The following is an 18,623-nucleotide window of genomic DNA, read 5'->3' as shown; positions in this document are numbered from 1 at the left end:
CAGCGGGCTCCCACCACCGGGCTTCTGCCAGCGGGCAGCCCGGCCCGCTGCCCCTCACACACCCGCGCCCCGGGTCGGCTCGTCGTTGCCCGCCTGCCCCGCTGTCCCCGGCCAGCAGCCCCCGCCCGGCGGCGGCGGGAGGAGGCGCCCGGGGAGTTCCCGTTCGGGGCATTGTGGGAAGGCGCGATGCGGCCGGGGCCTCACCTGGCGCGGGGCGGGGAGGGGAGGGAGGGAGGCAGGAGGCAGGGCAGGAGGGAGGCGGCCGGCAGCCAGCCGGGCCGGGCCGGCTCCCAGCCTGCCGCCGTCACCGCCGCACCATGGTAAGTGGGTCGGGGCCGCCGCACTTCACCGGGGGCCAGGCGGGAGAAGCCGCCACCTGCCCCGCCGCAGCTGCCTATAGGCAACCCGCTGCCGAGCCCCCCTCGACGGGCGCGTTCTCTCCGGGCTTCCCCGCCGGCGCTGGCCGGAGGCTGAGCAGAGCTGAGCTGCCCCGGGTCGCCTGAGACCCGCGGGGGCCAGATTCCTCCGCCTGGAGCTGTACACCCGGGGCTCAGCTGCCCGGCCGCGGCCGCCTGGACCTTGGTTTTCCGAGAGCCTAAAGCAAACAGGAACGTTTGCCCGGCAAACCAAAGTCCCCGTGGAGGTGGGCTCAAACCTGGACGCTCTGCCGTCCGAACACCGCTGTCCCGGCGTGCCCGGGGACAGGGCACGTCCCGAAACGGTGTGCCAGCGGCTCGCCGGTGTTTGGGCAAAGAGACTTGGGTTTATTTTCATTTTTTTTAACAAACCCATTGCGCTGGAGCAGCCTAGGTTGGCTTTAAACCAAGGTAAAACGCCTTTAGAAAGCATACGGCAGTCTGCATGCTGGGGCTGAGCTGGCTCCTCCGAGTAGAAATGCTGTTTCCGAGGGGGTTTGAACGAGGCTTCGCACCAGGTCTGCACCAGTTTTAAGGAAATGAAAGCCACATTCTTTTCCTTTCTGTTTTCTGACCTTTGGGGTGAGCTTGGGTCATGCTGACAGCCTTTCATAGCCAACCAGGAAAACGCGGCTGTTACGGTGAGGTTTTGTACAGTCTTCCTGTAACCTGAGGAGCCGAGGTTCGAGCCGGCTCCAGTGCTTGGAGAAGGATCAAGTGTGGTTTCATGTGGATCTGTGTCTCTCGGCTGGTTCTGTCTCCAAGCAGCGCAGTTGTGGGCAGTGGGGTTGTGTGTGACGGGAGCATTGGGAAGAGCTTTTCCCCATTCCCCGGTGCGGGGTAAGTGTGGAGCTTGGGCAGCAGCCTTGCCTCCAGCTCGGGTGCTTCTGCTAAATGCCCTGGGCTCACGGGTGCTGAGGGAGTCATGTGCAGCTCTGCCTTTCCATCCATTAGTACCTCTGAGAGAGAATGCCTGTCTGTTCCTTGTATCTTGTGTACTGGCAACCAGTCTACGCGTGTGACCTGGCTTCCCAGCTGGGTGGAGGTGGCAGCAGTGCCTTATTTTAGCTTGGAAGGGAGCAGCAGCCCTTCAGGTAAAAGGACTGACAGGTAGGGTCCTGGGAGGGAGGCCCTTTGGACCTCCAGTGCTGTGCTTGGTGGTGGTTTGCTGGGATCAGAAGAGGTTGCCGTGGTTATTCCTTTTTGTTAAGCGTGATGACCCGACATCCTCACAGTAATGGCTAGATTTTCCCCAAGGAGGACTGCGGGCTCTCAAGCAGTAGGATGTTTGGTGATGCCTCTTAATTGAGAAGCCATCTCACTGCTTGATAATTCAGACTTGGGGCAGTTCTGTGGGCATGCCCCAAGCTGCTGCCTCGCACAGTTTGCCTATTGTGTGCATCTGCAGTATCGGTTAACTCACAGCACAGCTGAACAGAAGCCTCTCCACTCCTTCATCCGAGGCCAAGTCTTGTTGTTTGTCTCTGGCCTCAAAGGCAGAGCTGTGTTGTTTCTTTCCAGTGGTTTAGCCGGAATGCTAAATATCTGTTAGTGTGTTTAGGAAGGTGTACCTGTCATTACATTTGCAAATAGAATATGCACAGTAATTAATTTACAGGTGGCTCTGCAGTCTCCACACCTTAAATCCCCATATAGATAGAACCTCTCTGGTTACACCCCGAGACAGCCCTACGTATCCACTTCCCTTGGGTAAAGCTTGTGTAAACAACTGGAGTTCCTATTTTGCCCTTGAAGGTCAGTAAATACGGGAGCTGATTTCAGGGAAGCTGATCTCAGAACTCTCCCTGATGCCTGCACTTCACAAATGCCAGTTTCCAAAGCACTCAGAGTGGACCCAGGGGAGCGCTGCTTACAGGAGTGCCGCTTATTGACAATTTGGACAGTGTCTGTTGTATCGATTGTTATAATTTTATAAGGTGAGTGTGCATTCTTACAATTAATAATTCTTTTTCCCTCTTCTGAGGTCATAGTACAAATGCCTGCTGGTGTGGTCACACTGGCTAGTGCTGTCAGCCTTGCCTCAGTCTCCAGTTGTAGAGCAGTGCTGATGAAAGGGTGCTTTTGTCAGGGTACTTTTTTGCTATAATATTCCTCTTTCTTTCATCCTGTCTCCGTGATGGGTAACACATCCAAAGAAACAGGGGGTACCAGGTTACAAAACAAGAACAGGCCTTATTCAGGCTCCAGGTGGAGAACTTTGAGCAGGTCATTTAAACACTCCCATCTGTTGGTTCCTCCAGTTCAGAAAGGCACAGCTGTGAGTGATGCTTTTATTCTGTGTCTTGAGATTTGAATTGGAATGTGCCTGTGTAAATGGTACCGTGTCTTCACAAGAAGGTTGCTTCAGTTGCTTGCTCTGTTGCAGGTTTGTGGGTAGGTTTCAGGAAAGTGTTTAGCAAAGCTGGCTTCACATCCTGCCGAGAAGGGCAGCTTTTCTGCCTGGCTGCTATGCTGTGACATGTTAGAAAAGGGCTTTTTAGAAAAGAGACTAAATTTTGCTCCCTGACACATACGGGTGCAGCAGAGAAACATATCCTGTAGGATTGATGTCTCAACAAAGTCAGAGAGCTAGGAGAGAACAGAGAGGAGGAGAAAATGGTTAGTTTCTCTAAGGACACGTGTTTCTCCAGTCTTTCATGCTTGTAAGTGTTTCAACACCTTAATCCTACTGCCACCTCAGTATTATCAGTACCACTTCCATGACAGTGGCCCTGCTTGCATAGCTTTGAGTGCAGAATTGGTGCCTGCATAGTAAAGGGCCTGTTCCACTCCTACCAGTGCTGCTCATCAGTTCAGTGAGAAGAATTAGTACTTGTGGACATGATCTGAAACCCTGGAGAAAGATCAAAAGAATCCCATTGAGCACAAGGGCTCTAAAAATGCACTTGGCCTGAATAGAAAAGGAGTTGGCAAGCAACGTTTCCATTTAGTGAGGCATTTGATCCTCGTCTCTGATCTAGAAGCTTGGGTGGAAATATTAGTTGAAGTGAGTGCAGCTGCTGACACCTACCTGGTGTTTGGAGATGAACTCTCTGCTGTTCTGAATATTGACCTCACCAACAGTCTCAGTGCCCTTAATTGTTGAAGTAGACATAGATCTGCAAAAGATGATGTCTGAGCTGCAAAGAATTTACTGCCTACAAACAACTACAGTTTTCCTCTGTGATACAGCTGTGCATTGGGCTAACAAAGACAATGAACTTTCCCTCCAGGCATTTACCTCCCAAAGACAGGAAGGGCAGCGCATTAGGGTAGATGAGGGAAGGAGACAAAAGTGTAAATAAATTATTCTTGTTTGAGGCAGCGATTTACATGAAAAACAAGCGTCATCCATGTGTATGTCTTTATCTTGTAGTGAACTGTTCTTGTGGGAGTAGATAATGGTAATGGAAGGGCATCCTTTTTAGAAGATACTGGGTACACAGACTTTTGAGTTTGGAAAAGAAGGACTACAGGGGAAGTGATACAAATGCACGAAGTTGTGAGTGCTGTAAAGAGTGATTGCTTCAAGAAGAGTCAGGGTACATCCTGTGAAATTTTTAGGCAGTAAATGTAAAGAAAATAAAAGTGAGTAAGCTTTTCATGCAGTGTAGATTAATGTTGTTGCTTTGGGGTATTTTTAATCCACTGCCAGGGGTGCTGTGGGTCTTCTAGTAGTGAGGCAGTTCAGGAAGATGGATCCACAGGTGGTTTGTCTGGATCCAGTTTCTGGCCCTAAATCCTTAAGCCAGTGATTATTGGATTCTTCTTATACTCTCTCCTCCTGGAAGCTGCTTGGATCAGAGCATTACTTGGGGTGATCCATAATCTGGTATTCAGGTGCCATTTTGTGGGATTTGACAGGAAAAAATGTTTTTTAGGGTTCTTCTCAGAAAGTCTGTAATCTCTGACTGTGTATGTGATCCTCTTCCACTTTTGGATCTTGTCTCTCAAGTACTTCACAATCATTAGAGTGTCACTGCTACACTAGAGACTGCTCTGGACCGGCTGGCTAAAGAAATGTTATGATAGATCATCTGCTGATTCTTTGCTTAAGACATATCTTTAAAATCTATTTTCACTCACAAATAAGGAAATCATAGGCATGTCTCACAGCCAGCAGTCACTAGGATGTGAAGTGCCTGGAGGGCTTTGGAGAAAGCCATGGCATCTGGGGTAGGCAAATACAGGGAGAGGGCTGGGGATAATGGCTAGCTGGAGCTATGGGGAGGCAAGAAAATGCTGCCAAGCATGTGGACCATGTAAAATGTTTGCTGCTTTTGTGTAGCTTTAGTCTAATTACTTCAAAATCCCATGCTTTGCAAACCATCCCATAGGCCTTCTGCAGGCATTGGTTACGTGCAAGAGCGGTGAAGGGACAAAATTATCGAAGTGCTGAGGAAACTGATGGGTCAAAGAGAGGAGGAGGAGCTGTTCCTCCCCTAAGGATTTACAAGATTTGTGCTTTGGCATATACCTGGGGCATTCACGTTACCCAGTTGTAGCGATGCCTAAATGAAAACTGTCCTGCTCCTGTTGAAAGAATTCTTTCTGTATCATATATGGGCAGCTACTCATTACCCTCCCTGCCCATTCATCTCCCTACTGTCCTATTTCTACCAGCTGTCTTCTGCATTTATGTGGCTGCTTTGAGTGTACTTTTCCCTCAGTGGGCCTTTGCATTTTTGCAGATGTTGCCACTTAGAGAGGTGCAAGATCCAGTCATGCACCAGTGGCACTTCATTTGTGAGTAGGAATATAGCATGTGGAGTCAGTGGGGTTGGATGGGAAAAGAGAATTTACATTTGTGTGTTTGAAGACAAGCAGGATGTGTGCCTTTCTGGCCAGACATGTCTTTCTGGCCTGATATGCCCTGGATGTATGCTGCTCAGCATCACAGACCTAACCCCAGGTACTCTTTAAGTGCTGGGTTCTTTTTGTTTTCTATCTTGCTGCATTTGTGTAGGATGTCCATCTGCTGTCTTGTGTTCAGATCTGGAAGAGAGGACATTAAGGTCCCCCAGGAAATGCCTGTTGCTGCCTTGCTGCATGCTGTTGGAGCTTGAAGGTGGTTTTGCTGAGACACTCACAGCTCTCAATGGCTTGTTATCAGTACAGGAATTCCTTTACGGTCATCACCCTCTGCTTAGTTCCCCTAAGACAAGCAAAAGGCACAAGCTGCAAAGGAATGAGAAACTGAGTCTTTTTTATTTGATGAAAATGCAGAGATTTATCATGTTGTGTGCTTTGTCTTGTAATGCTGCAGGTTGGAAGGAGAACATGTGAAACGTTGGGTGAGTGTTGTCTGCTCCGAGCTCTGGCAAAGCCATGGGAATAGCTGTATGGAACTGTCACAGCTCAAGCAGCCACCAGGTTCAGGAGATGGGGAAGTACCTCAGGCACTTCCTTTTCTCCAAGTCTCGTGTCAATGCCCAGATGAATACCAAAATTAAATTTTGGTCCATGGTTTCATTCAGGAGGTCAAATTTTAGGCCAGTGTAAGGCATTTTCTGACTTACTGTGCTCTGACCCTTCCTTCTGGAAGCTTCTTTCACAGTCAGGTCCGTGTTGGGTTTTGCCTTAATGAAAAAGTGCCATTTGAAAAGGAAAATGGATAATTTATCTATTGAAAATACCTAAAGTAAAGGCTTCAGTGTTTCATGTGTATCTTCCATCCTCTCAGAGCACAGGTCCTCCATGAGTGTCCCTGTTGGGAGCTGGAGGAATGGGTGCGAGGCTGCCACGGACCTGCAGGGCTCCTGCTCCACTGGGCTCAGGTGTCCCAGGGCTGAAGCACTGCCTGTCAGTTGGCTGAGGAGCTGGGGAGCTCTTGTCACCCTGTGGTGTGCCTGCCCCATCCCACAGCACAGCTTTAAAACTCTGGTCCCTGAAAGTTCGGAGGCAAGGGAAGGGCGCTGTACTACCTACATGTAGCCAGGCTTTGCAAATAGCTGATAAGGCCAACTGGAAATGGGAGTAAAGGAGGCTGCACCTTTTTCCAGAGTCCATTGGGCTGGATTTCAGCTCTGTTTCTTCACAGGTGTTCAAGGAGCAGACTGGGAAAATGGCCTCTTGTGAGTGGAAAGTACACTGGAGCCATAGCGAGTTAGGGGTAGCTCTTGGCAGCTTGTTCAGCCTCTCCCCTTGTCTGCTCCTCCTTATACAGCAACCTCAAGAAGATTACCCCTGCCTCCCAAGAATGTACAAACAAATCAAAACACCTCTGAGAGCCCAGCCCAGGAGGCAGAAGGGATGTGATTACCTAGTTAATGATAGTTCTGAATGGCTTCAGAGTGCACTGAGTTGTGTATGGTCAGCCTGCTGGCATCCCTGCAGCTGTGTGCCCCCGCAGCCCAGGCTGAAGGTGCAACTCCTGGTCTGGAGTTGGTCTTGCTCATTGCCTAGAAGCTGCAGTTAATCCCAGTTGCAGGAATAAAAAAGCACTTATTTAAGAAACCTGAGAATAATGACCTTCTGTAAAAATACATAAATAAACGGGGGGTGATGTCACTGCCTGCACCTACATCTTAGGAGCTGCCCTGGAAAGCTGAGCTTGCTCTCCTCTTGGAGAGGTGGTGGAAGCTCAGCTTTGCTGTCTGTGGGATGCCTAGCAGCCTGTGAGGAGGAGGCACAAGGCTGTCTGTACTGTATGGAGGGAGGATGTTGTTGAAGGAATGCTGCCAGTTCACGAGAAATGAGCCAAGGTCAGGAGGACTAGACCTGCTAGAAGCATCCTTCTTTGAAGATACTGGGTATATAGACTTTGCAGTTTGGAAAGGCTGCTTCCTTGAGCTGCTCTCTGCTGCTTAAGGAGAGATTAGAAGTGAGGAGCTTCAAGATGCTTTTGGTTCAGAACTTCATCTCAGCTGTACTGTTTTGATGATAGTTTTATTTAACTCGAGTGAGACTATCAAAAGGGTTGTTGGCTGGAGAAGTACTACATGGTGTAAATATCCTTTAAATGCTAGTATGCTGGTCAATTTAAAATCTTCAGTAATAAGATAAGGGTGAGTCCTGCATCATGAAAAGCGTAAAATCAATGTGTAACTATAGTCACATGTGCCTGTAATGATCTGGCACAGCTTTTATTGCATGGACTTTGGATGTATTGTTTAGGGGAAATTGTTCAGAAATGCTCCTAATGGAGATTAAGTGGGAAAGCATTCTGTGCCAGTTGGGCACCAGTGTGCCACTCCAGTATTTGTGTGTTGCTGCTGTTTCACTTCTCTTTCCCTACCTGTGTTCATCCTACAGACTGAATTCGTGGTTAAATTTTAAGGTTGAGATTCTGCAGTATTTACCAAACAGGTCTGTGCTGCTCTGAATGCAATTTTTAGAAACAGAGTAAACAAGTAAGGAAATGAATTTTTTTTCAGTAAAGTGGCCTGTTTTGGATTGTACAAAATAGCTTTGAAAGTCCTCAAACCCCCAGAGCTAGGTATGAAAGGACAGCAGGCAGATGGGGACTCTGTGCAGCAGCAGAATACCAAAGTACCCATACCTCAGCTTGTTGTCATTCTGTCTCTTCCTGATGTGGCTGGTTGTTAATACATTAGGCCGGTACTTGTCCGTTCAGCATGTCTTTCTCATCTCACTCTAAATGCCTGGCATTCCAAACCATCTCCCTGTTCACAGGAGAGAATTCTATTCTTTTATTTCTTTATTTTTTTTTAAATTTCAATATTTACTTCCCCCCCCCAAAAAAAACCCAACCAAACCCCAAACCAGCCACTAAACAAAGCAAAAAAGTAAAAGGAATTTTTTATTCTTCACATGCTTTGAAAAAGACCTATTTTGATGGCTGGAATGATTTGTATGTTTGTACTTTTAAAAAGAAACACTTCAATGAAAGTGGGTTTTGTTCATTTTCAGATGTGATGTAAAAATAACAGAAAGTCTGGACATCTATGTTGGGAAATACAGTCTTTCCTATTAGAGGGAAGAACGGAAACCAGTAGGAGATAAGCAGAATATGAACTCAACTAGACTAAAACAGTGCCAGAAGATCCAGCAGACTCCAGGGGAGTCAGAATAAGTTAAAAGAGAACTTTATGGTAAAAAGTCATTTCCTCTCCACCAGGTACAGCCAGTCAGTCTGGTTTTCCCCAGGCAGCCGTTGTCATGTCAGCAGCTGAAGGTGTGGCTTTGTTCATCCCATTTCCCTTTTTATGTGGTCCCTGAGTTTTGTGTTACTCATGCCTTGCCCGTTGCCCTTCTGAAGCATCAGGCATCAACAGAAAGTTTCTAAGGAGGGTTTAAGAGCTTTGGGGTGCTGCCAAGCAAGCTGTCTTGTTTTAGGAGAGTACTTCCTAATTTGCAAATTGTAGTTAATTTGAGAATTTCAGGAATCTTTCTGGTTTGTGCAGGTGACTTTGATTTGAGAAGGCTCTTAACTCAATTTTGGAAAGGCTGCAGCTGAAGCACTCTAAACCCACCCTGATGGGAGTGACAGAGCTGCCTAGCGGAGCAAATCCTTGCCCAAACCAAGCACCCAGGGAAGAGAAGGATGCTTGCTTTTCACACTTCCTCTCCCACCACTGGTTTGAAACCAGTTGGCATGCTGAGTTACAGGAGGAGGAGAAGCATTTCTGGCACACGTTCTTCTCCCAGGGGGGTGAACCAGACCCTCCCCTCATTGACCACTGGAGTTCACCTTGCAGGAAGAACCACGGCATCTTTGACATGTTTAGGGCAGTGAACAGGAGAAAAGACCCTGACAGTCAGGAAAGCTGCTTTGTCTTCCTGTGTGATTGTCTTTGGTATCCCTGTGGGCAGGTGATTCTGTGTGTAATAGCATAGTCTGGCTTTAGGCCGTTGTCCTAAGCGTTGCAGTAAAGGTTACATTAAGTTTTAAAACCTCTGTAAGAGCTGCAGTGATCCAGGTTTGAAACCAGTGAGCCAACTGTAGTGTTAGATTGGTCTGGAGTGTGACATGGCCAGATACTGGGGAATGCCACAAGGAAGGGCCCCTCGAGGCTGAGAACAGCCCAGGAGACAAGCTTGGGTGAGCTGCTTCATCAGATCATGGCAGTCCATTAGCATATGAAGGGAAAGGCCTCCCAAGGAAGGTGGGGGAAAAAAAAATCACTATGTCTATTAGTTTTACATGTTTCAAAGTTTGTGAACATGTAAACATTCTGTATTGTGCATATTTTTTATGTCAGTCCCATTTACTCTTAAATAATCTCATATTGAAGGCTAACATTGTTTTTTAGCCCTGAAGCTCAGGCTGTTGGTTGTTAGCCTGGTGCAGATTTGTAGATCTCAATAAATCCGGGGGCCTCTTGACTTTCCAACCTGCTGGGTAACTTTCAGCTGTGATTGATGCAGAGATGCATGAGAAGGGCACAGAGTTCAGGCTTAGAAATCTGGTTTAAACACTTGATTTATAATAAAAAATAATTTCCCAACTAGAAAATAATGGTGTACAAATATAAAATGCAATCATTTAGGCCACTTACTGACGTTTATGGAGATCATTCTGCACAATTCTGTAGGTGGCTGGGTCTGATTCAGTAAAGCAAATTAATAAAATTAGACTCAGTTCCCAGACCAAAGCTTGTCTCCTACAGACTCTGCGTGCATGCAGAGGCAGGCAGTGCTCTCCTAGGAACTGCATTCCTCACATCCTGACCCACTCAGGCTTGGACCTAAAAACTCCCTCTGGTGTAGCCCCTGGGTCTGGTGCCCGGTTAGTCACAGCCAGCACGCCCCAGAATGGTGCTTCAAAGGTATTTTGCTTGAAGCAAGCCCTTTGCCATTATTTTCCTCTGGAACTAGAACTTTCAAAGATGAATAAAACATTGCAGGATAATCTCCCTCTATTTGTAGTTTGGCTGCTGAAAACCAACCAAAAATTCCTTAATCAACATCCATCTTGTCATTAGCAGTACAGGAAAGCAAATACGTTTTCACAGTCAAGGAGCAAAGAGCAGATGAGCTCTTAGACTTGTTTGTGCAGTACTTCAACGTTTCCAGGTTTATTGATGCATCTAAATCTTTCCAGTGAGCTGTAATGAACAGAGCTATGAGAGCAAGGAATGTGTTGCATCATGTCAGTGTGGCTGGGCAGAGCAAGGCTGAACTGAGTCAAACGACATCTATAGCAATTGGCTCCTCACACTTGCAGGAATTAAGCCATTTAACCTCCTGAGAATGAAATATTTACCTTCTACTGAGTTCTCCAGATGGAGTGGACTTTAGAAATTAGGAAAAGGAAGAAGAGTAGAAAGAGGAATAAAAAACCCACAGGTTTTTTTTCTTCTAAGCATCCACAGTTTTCTAGTATGTTGCTGCTTTTTACAGAAGCTCCTAGCTAGCCAGTAAGACATACCTAGGCTGGAGGGTATGCTGTTTGCTGCAGACTGTAAAGCTAGAAGTGGTCTACAGTAGAGACTTTTATCTGTTTCCTAGCTGTATATAGTAAAATTGCCTTCTGAGGAATACAGTTATGTTCTGCATCCAAAACAGTGCGTGTGGGAGACCCAAAAGATAGGATTTTTGAAGCTTGTTTATAAACCTTGGTGGTACGTTATGGGGTATTAATGGATGTGTTCTGGTTCCAGAGAACCTGCTCGTGAAAGTGGTGGTGAAAACAGCAACTGCATCTCTGTAAGAAACAGTGGAGTTTTCAGAGCAATTTTAAATGGAGAGCAGCTCACTTTTCTGTGGGTGAAGCATAGCATACTGAAGTAAACTAATCAGAAAAAAGTAATAATGTTTGCAGTAATTCCCTGGCCTGTTGGTATTTAACCTTTCAGAGGCATAAGATTGGTGTCCTGGAGGTACGTGTGCTGCAGATACTGGGATTTAAGGTCCTTTGGGTCCAATAGCTGAACTTAAACCAGAATACCTGTGTGCTGTCTGCCTCCATTGAAGCACTGCAGGCAAATATATTTCTTCCAGAAGATGTCTCAGACGGCATAATCTTGTTACCCTGAACATGCTGTCAGCCTTTGCTAGGGATTCATTGACTGATTCCCTGCATTTTCAATCAAATCCAGTCACTCTCTCCTCTCCCATTCACCATGGCTTTAGATGTTTGTTTGTCGAGCAGCTGGTACCTGTGCCCCCCCCATCGCTCTGAAACAGACACCTGCTGCTCTGGGCTGCAGAACCTGGCTTTGGGGTTCATGTGGTGTGCAGCAAGCAGAGCAGCCTGTTGTTCATCCAGCTCCTCTCAGAGGACGAGTGTACCGACAGCAGGTACTGCCCCTTCATCTACTGGGAAGGGCTAACCGTGACAGCTGGAATATTACCATGTCAAAACCCAGTTGGTAATATGAACAGAGAAAGGCAAGAGATGGGGCTTTGATCTCCACTGTAATCAGGCCATGTGTACTGCCAGCAGCGTAATTGTTTGTATTTAGCAGGCTCATCTGGAGAATATTACAGGACTCGATGTAAGGCACCTACAGAATCCTTGTAATTTTATCCATCAGACTAATGATGGCAAGAGCCATATTTCCAGCAGTAGATCCTGCCACAGGCAGATAGGAATAAGACAGTTCCCCTTTCCCTAAAATGATCCCACATTTGAAGTTTTTCTCAATGTAGTCAGAACTCTTACCTTCTGATTACTCAACAACTGTGTGACTTAATATCTAGAGAGTGGCTGTGAATGATGAATAAATGCTTTGTTTAACATCTACTAGCTGCTGCTTTTCTTCCTTTTATGTGGAAGCTTCTGTGGTGCACTTCTCTGCTTGGACTTCACCAGAGCATAGGACAATTTTGTCTCTACAGAAATCTGCATTATAATCTGGATAATAAATGTGAACATTCACTTCAATCCTCACTGGGGAGATGAAGTGATGGGGAAGTATAGGCGCAGCAATAAGCTGGAAGAGAAAACAAGAGGGAGGGGTTAGGGTGTAGGTTGAAGGGTAAGGCTAGGCAGACTGGGGATGGGAATGTGGGAAGGGAGTTTGCAAGGTTGGGAGCAAGTGAGGAAAATGATGCTCCTGTGCTTCTGCCTGGTCCTCCCAGGAGAAGCCTTGTCTCAGCATGCCTGTCATCATGCACGTGGCTGTGACAACAGTTAGAAATCTTTCCTGCAAATCCCAGGTCTCCAGGTGTGTGTACTGGTGAGAAAAGTGATGTATTGCCTGTAAAGAACACAGACATTCACACTGTCTTGAGCTGTTGGAAGTGTCTTTGCCCCCAACAGGTTTTTCCCATTTTGCAGAGGATGTCCTGTTGTGATGGATGTCATCCTCAGATAGATTTCCTGTGTTCTTCAAGCCATTTCCATGCTGTGGGTAGATGACTTACTGTACTGCCTAAAGGCTGGGCATGGTCGCTTATTTCAGTCTGCTAAGGAAAGTATTTGTGTAAATGGGAATGCATCCTTTTCTCCCAAAGGCATCTAGAGCTGGTGTTTCTGTGCTTCAGTAATGCTGCCAGTGCTAAGAATGAAGAAAGAAAAAAATCAGTCGTGGCTCACACCATGTAAAATTATGATTGGCTTTAAAATTGAAATTTTAGAGCACTGTACATACTGTGCTTTATTTAATATCCTTGGTCGCTGAGGGAGGTCTGTCCTTTGTCATCACAGTCATCTGTGTTTCATAATCTGGGTGATCTCTTCAGTGTAGCTAGTCAAGCTTCCTTTCCTAAGAAGTTGGTTTCTTCTGCTCTTTATGGCCTCTTCCAGGAACATGCTGTGTTATTGATGACCTGAAACAGCAGAGTATCAGAATTGTCAGTGGTTATGGTTACCATCTAGCTACTCGTATTTCTAGTCTTGTGCCACACACTGCATCCTTCATCTCCCTAGCCCTGTATGCAAGTCTTCATTCCCTGCACTGAGGGGTCCAGCCTTGCTGGAGGAGGGGCTGGAACGCTCTTCTTACCACTGTGCTGTGGTGATGCTCTTCCAGTTCCCTGGGGAAGTGGCAGAATTAGAAGCAATGCTACTGTTTCCACGAGGGCAAGGGGAAGTGGGTGGGAAAGGGTGCAAAGGGGACGCCTCGGGGAGAGGTCCCACAGGGAGGGGAGAGCTGCTTGGGGAAGAAGCAGGAGAGAGGAGGGATCTCTCTGAGCCCCCACGCTCAGCCTGCCCAGACCTCACTGACGCCACGTCCAAACGTCACGCTGGGGCTGGAGATGCCTCTGCTAAGATCTCCGCAGATTTCCGGCGTCAGGCAGAGGAATGCTTTCCTCTGGCTGGGGCCCCAGCACTAACCATGCTGCTTTGTTTACTCTAGATACACTTCATACTGCTGTTCAGTCGGCAGGGGAAATTGCGGCTGCAGAAATGGTACACGACGCTGCCCGACAAGGAGAAGAAGAAGATCATTCGAGAAATCGTTCAGATTATTTTGTCTCGCAACCAAAAGACCAGTAGTTTTGTTGACTGGAAAGACCTCAAGCTTGTTTACAAAAGGTGTGAGTAATTTTATGAGAATGTATAATTGCTATTGGTATCGATAGCACATGCTGGAAGAGCGAAAATAAAGGCTCTCTTTAAGAAAAGCACCAAACAAATCTCTTAAGTGCTGGACTGAGCTAATAGGAGCCTGCCATCGGCAATCTAACAGTGCCTAACAGCAGTGTCCCTGGATAAATCGGCAGGGCAAATTGCAGGGTGAAAAATACTTGTACAATCTGTCAAATGAGAAAAATGTGAGTAACCTAATAAGTATTAGTGGTTGAAAAATCTGTTAGAAGGGTTTCGGCTTCACTGCTCCTTCTAATTCCCCAAGGTAGCCTGCTGAGATGTGTGCCGGGCTTTATCAGGCTCCTCAGGAGGCTGCAGAAACTGTTCTGAGGCACTTTCAACATCTTGTCAAATTTTGTCTTTGAAATATTTATTGCTCCGGAAAGTGATAATTCTCATTTCCTTTTCCAACCAAATCCCTGGTCCCCACTTACATGATGCTTAGCATTAACTGCCTGCTAATTCCTGTAAAGTTGAAGTAGATCACTACTCTCATCTTGGGCTGATTTAAACGTAAAGTTTTGCTGCTGTGAAGTTATGGAGCTTGTTTAGCCTGAGCAGTTTCATGCTTTCTGGCCCTCTGAAAAACACAGTCAGCCATTTGATAGCAAGCAGCTTGCTGAGGATGTAACTCCTTGAGCTTTTTGGGTTTTTAGTAAAGAGCAGTATCTGATTCTACAGTTTAATTAACCCCACTTACCAAAGTGCTGTTGCAGTGGTGAGACCTTTAAAGTACTATTGATTTACTCTTTGTTTTATTAAGACCACTGCTGGAGGCATCTCACTTTGCCAAGGGTGGAGTTTGCTTTTCTAACTGAATTAATAATTTGTTTAAATTCTCTGAACTTTTAAAGTGTTTTCGGGGACACAATGAGAATGAAAGAAAATTATTCTTCTTAAGGACAAGGGAGACGTTGCCACTTGCATAACTCCTCAGAGATGATCAGAGCACTGTTCACACTCAAGCTCTTGCCTTTGTTTCCCTAGGTATGCCAGTTTGTATTTCTGCTGTGCAATAGAAGACCAGGATAATGAACTCCTGACGCTAGAGGTTGTTCATCGATACGTAGAGCTTCTGGACAGATACTTTGGAAATGTAGGTTTTTTACTTTCTCTCATGAACTGCTTGCCTGGCTGGCTGATAAACAGACAGTTCTCTGTAGCTGGTTTGCTTCATGCCTCCATCTGCGCTACTTGGCCCTTAGACTCTCTCAAACCAGAGTGAAATTCATTATTCAAACATTTTATTAAATATTGTTGAAACTGTCATAAGTTGGTGGGGTTTTCCGTCCTTTTTACCTCCAAAAATTCATCTTGATGCTTTGTATGTCTTTTTGAGGACAGTTTTCAAGGTGAAAGTAGGAGGAAAATTACTTACACCCCCCTGGGTGGGAGTTCTATAATTTTCCCTCCTGAACATCTTCAGATATACTGGGTTTGTTTGCCTCATACTATTGTGTAAGAATTAAGGACATATAAAGAGGGAAAACATTGATGAAGCATTGTGTTCAGGTTTTTTTAAAAGAAAATCCCTGAAGGTCTTAGTAAGTCCTTCAATAAGTCTTTTAAAGACTACGAGAGACCCACCTTTTCTATGAATATTTTGTAAATTGTCCCCACTACCTTAATTCATTTCCTATTTAAATCACTGTGCCATGACTCACTGTTGTGGTTTTACCCTGGCTGAGAGCTGAGATCCACAGAGCTGCCTGCTCTTTAAAGGAAAAGAGGAGGGGGAGAAGGAGGGTGGGGGGTGAGGGAAGGGAAAAGAAGGGGCAAATAACAACCCCAAACCCAAGAAACCAAAAGCCCGTGGGTTGGGATAAGGACAGTTTACTAGAACAGCAGAAAGATAAAATATAACTATGCTGACAGGACTTTAGAGCAAAAAATATATGAAACTGTTGATCCAGGATGCAGTTTCTCACCGAACCCACAGCTCAGGCCCTGCCACCCAGAGCCATCCTGGAACCCGACTATCCCCCAAAAACTGCGTGTCCTGGAGCTGCCCCTGCTCCTCCTCCCCTCAGCCCCCCTTTATACTGAGCAGGACGTAATTGGCATGGAATACTCTCTTTGGCCCATTTGGGTCACCTGTCCTGGCTTCATCCCCTCCTTTCTTATTAGGAGGGAAATATGAAGAACTGAAAAAGTCCTTGACTGCTTGACACAACTGAAAGCATCAGGGTGTTATCAGCACTGCTCCCATTTTAACACCCAAACACAGCATCCCATCCGCTGCTACAAAAGAAGTTAACTCCATCCTGACTGACACCAGGACACTCACATTTGTACATCCTCAAAATGAATAAGCAGTTGGTGACTGTAAGGTCACGAGGACAGGGAACTTGCCTGGTTCTGTGAAGCTGTGCGTGAACGGCTGTAGCCCATGTCACAAGTACTACGTAAGGCCTGCTCTGAGGTTAGGGGGCTAGGAGGTCAGCTTCGGTCTCTGAAAGCCAGTATGGTTTAGTGACATTATTAGTAGTAATATATTTTCATGTGTATTACAACTTCACTGTAAATCTAGGCCATATGTGAGGGGATAATATATGCAGAGGCTGTAACACTACATAATGTGCAGTGCCTTTCTTCGCCCTGCCACCCGCCGCACGAGTGCATGTGTGGAATGCCTTTCAGCAGCTGAGCTTTTGGCCCAGGAGTCCTTGCCATGCTGTGAAAGTAATTTAAATGCTGGGTATCTTTTTGTTCCGGCAGGTGTGTGAGCTGGACATTATCTTTAATTTTGAAAAAGCTTATTTTATTCTTGACGAGTTTATAATCGGTGGGGAAGTGCAAGAAACTTCGAAGAGGTCTGCGGTGAAAGCCATAGAGGAGTCTGACATGCTGCAGGAGGTAAGGCAGGGGAAGGCAAAAGGCAAACACCACATCTTCTGTGTTTGGCAGGAGCTTAAAATACAGATAAGCACTTCTGCTGCTTAAATACCCAAATGTGTCTCGAGTTGAGTTTCGATGGGTACAGCAGTGCAGTTCAGGTAGTGGTTACATGAGTTTTCAATTCAACCCTCTTGCATCTTGCTGAGTCATACAGAGGGTCTTTATACACTGCTGCTGTTCTCTTGCTGTCTTAACTGCTAGAGTTTCTCAGGTGATATATTAAGAAACAGTTTAAGATATGTAAGATATTCAAAGATATTTAAGATATTAAATATCTAAGATATTTATATAAGGACATAGTCCGAGATTGTATTTTATGTATAGATGTGTATGTATAAATACAGCAAGGTCTGCTGTTTCACTGATACATTGGAAACAGGAGACCTACCATGAACATTTCAAATGGGAAGGAGTCTGTGCTGGCAAACTCTGCTTCCAGTCATGAGCACCCTGTAGCTTTTCTGCAGGGCTCAGGTTTGTAACCTTTATATTCCCTGTGCGAATTCTCTTCTGTGACCTGCACCCTTGAGCCAGGAATGGCAAACCCAGCTGAGTGCCATGGATCTACTTCATTTTTCCTGAGGTAGTGAAGGATCTGTCTTACCAGTGAAGGAAGTGGCACGCTGGCAGAACCAGCTGGGAGCGCACCACGCAAGGCGAGTCCTGTGAAGCCGTCTGGCACATGTAACCAGGCCAGCTACGTACAGAGGCCAGCCAGACATGAGGAGTTCAGCCACAACTGTGCTATGTCAGGAGATGAAGATCAGATTCTAAAAGGCTCTTAAAGATTTTTAAAGCAGAATTATTTCTACACTTAATTAATCTGATCTAATTCCATGTAAAACTGCAGCTGTCTTTGAAGAGAACAGGAGAGTCTGTTTGAATGTTACTGTGCCACTTTGTAACGTGCCAATTGTTTGTTTGTTTGTTTATTTATTTATTTATTCTTCTCTCCAGACAGTGGAAGAGTACATGAACAAGCCTGCATTTTAAACTACCTGAAGAGGAACTGCTGGATGCACCTGTAAAACACACTTCCTGAAATAGTTTCCCAATGTGCCAGATCCTCAGAGAAATACCAAAAAACAATAACTAAAGGGGTTGGTTTGTATAATGGTGAAGATGAAGGTCAGCTAATGTAGCACAGGGTTTAACAATTCTGCACTTGTATTACTCTGCATATGAGTTTCTCAGAATTGTTATTACCCTTCATCTAGTTTCTCTTCTTCCTGGACTAGACACTTGTTTTATACCATATCTTTTAGCTACGGGTTTTGTCATCATAAAATGTTACTCAGACAGTACTTTGAAGAGGTATTTTTACTAGTTTTGGTCTACTGCTGACCGTATGACTCTACTTTTGTACAAATGTCCATTATTTTGAATGTAATGATTATTCTGCTCTAATAATAATGGTTTTTTTCTAAAAGACAAATTGTTGTGGGCCCTGATTTCCCAAGTTCATTTTAGAAAGATTAACCCATCTAGTATAAGAAGAAATACACTTCCTTTTGGACCAGCCCCTTTTTCTCACTGTCCTCCCTTTATTTTCTGCTCTAGTCTGCTAATAGGGCTGCTCCAACTGCTCTTAGAGCACACTTCACACCTCCATTTAAGCTGGCACACTGTGCTGACTCAAGGCAGGCTTCTCCCAGGTCTCATGAGTCCTTTTGCTGCTGTATGCAGATGGTCTGCTTCTGTCTTTCTCCTCATTCCCCTACCCCTTTCCTAGATCCCCTGGACAAGGGCTACAACCTTTGGAAGTGTGCAGTTCGAGAGCAGCAGATATCCTGAAGAGAAGAAATTAGGCTTTGGGATTTTGGGGTGAAGATAATCTGGTATATCTTTTGACTCTGTGTACACCAATA

At 45.8% G+C, this 18,623-nt stretch overlaps 1 protein-coding gene across 1 annotated transcript; it reads left to right on the top strand.

Annotated features, from left to right (window-relative positions):
* Positions 1 to 259: 259 nt before the first annotated feature.
* AP1S3 (adaptor related protein complex 1 subunit sigma 3) lies at positions 260 to 18,184 on the top strand. Its single transcript, XM_084267261.1, has 5 exons — positions 260 to 320; positions 13,625 to 13,803; positions 14,845 to 14,953; positions 16,576 to 16,713; positions 17,713 to 18,184. The coding sequence occupies exons 1-5, from the start codon at positions 318 to 320 to the stop codon at positions 17,746 to 17,748; spliced, it is 465 nt and encodes a 154-aa protein (XP_084123387.1). The 5' UTR covers positions 260 to 317; the 3' UTR covers positions 17,749 to 18,184.
* Positions 18,185 to 18,623: the final 439 nt, after the last annotated feature.

This window comes from Gallinula chloropus (genome assembly GCF_964237585.1).
Source record: "Gallinula chloropus genome assembly, chromosome: 8".
Classification (NCBI taxonomy): Eukaryota; Metazoa; Chordata; class Aves; order Gruiformes; family Rallidae; genus Gallinula; species Gallinula chloropus.
This window is presented reverse-complemented; position numbering and strand designations above follow the sequence as displayed.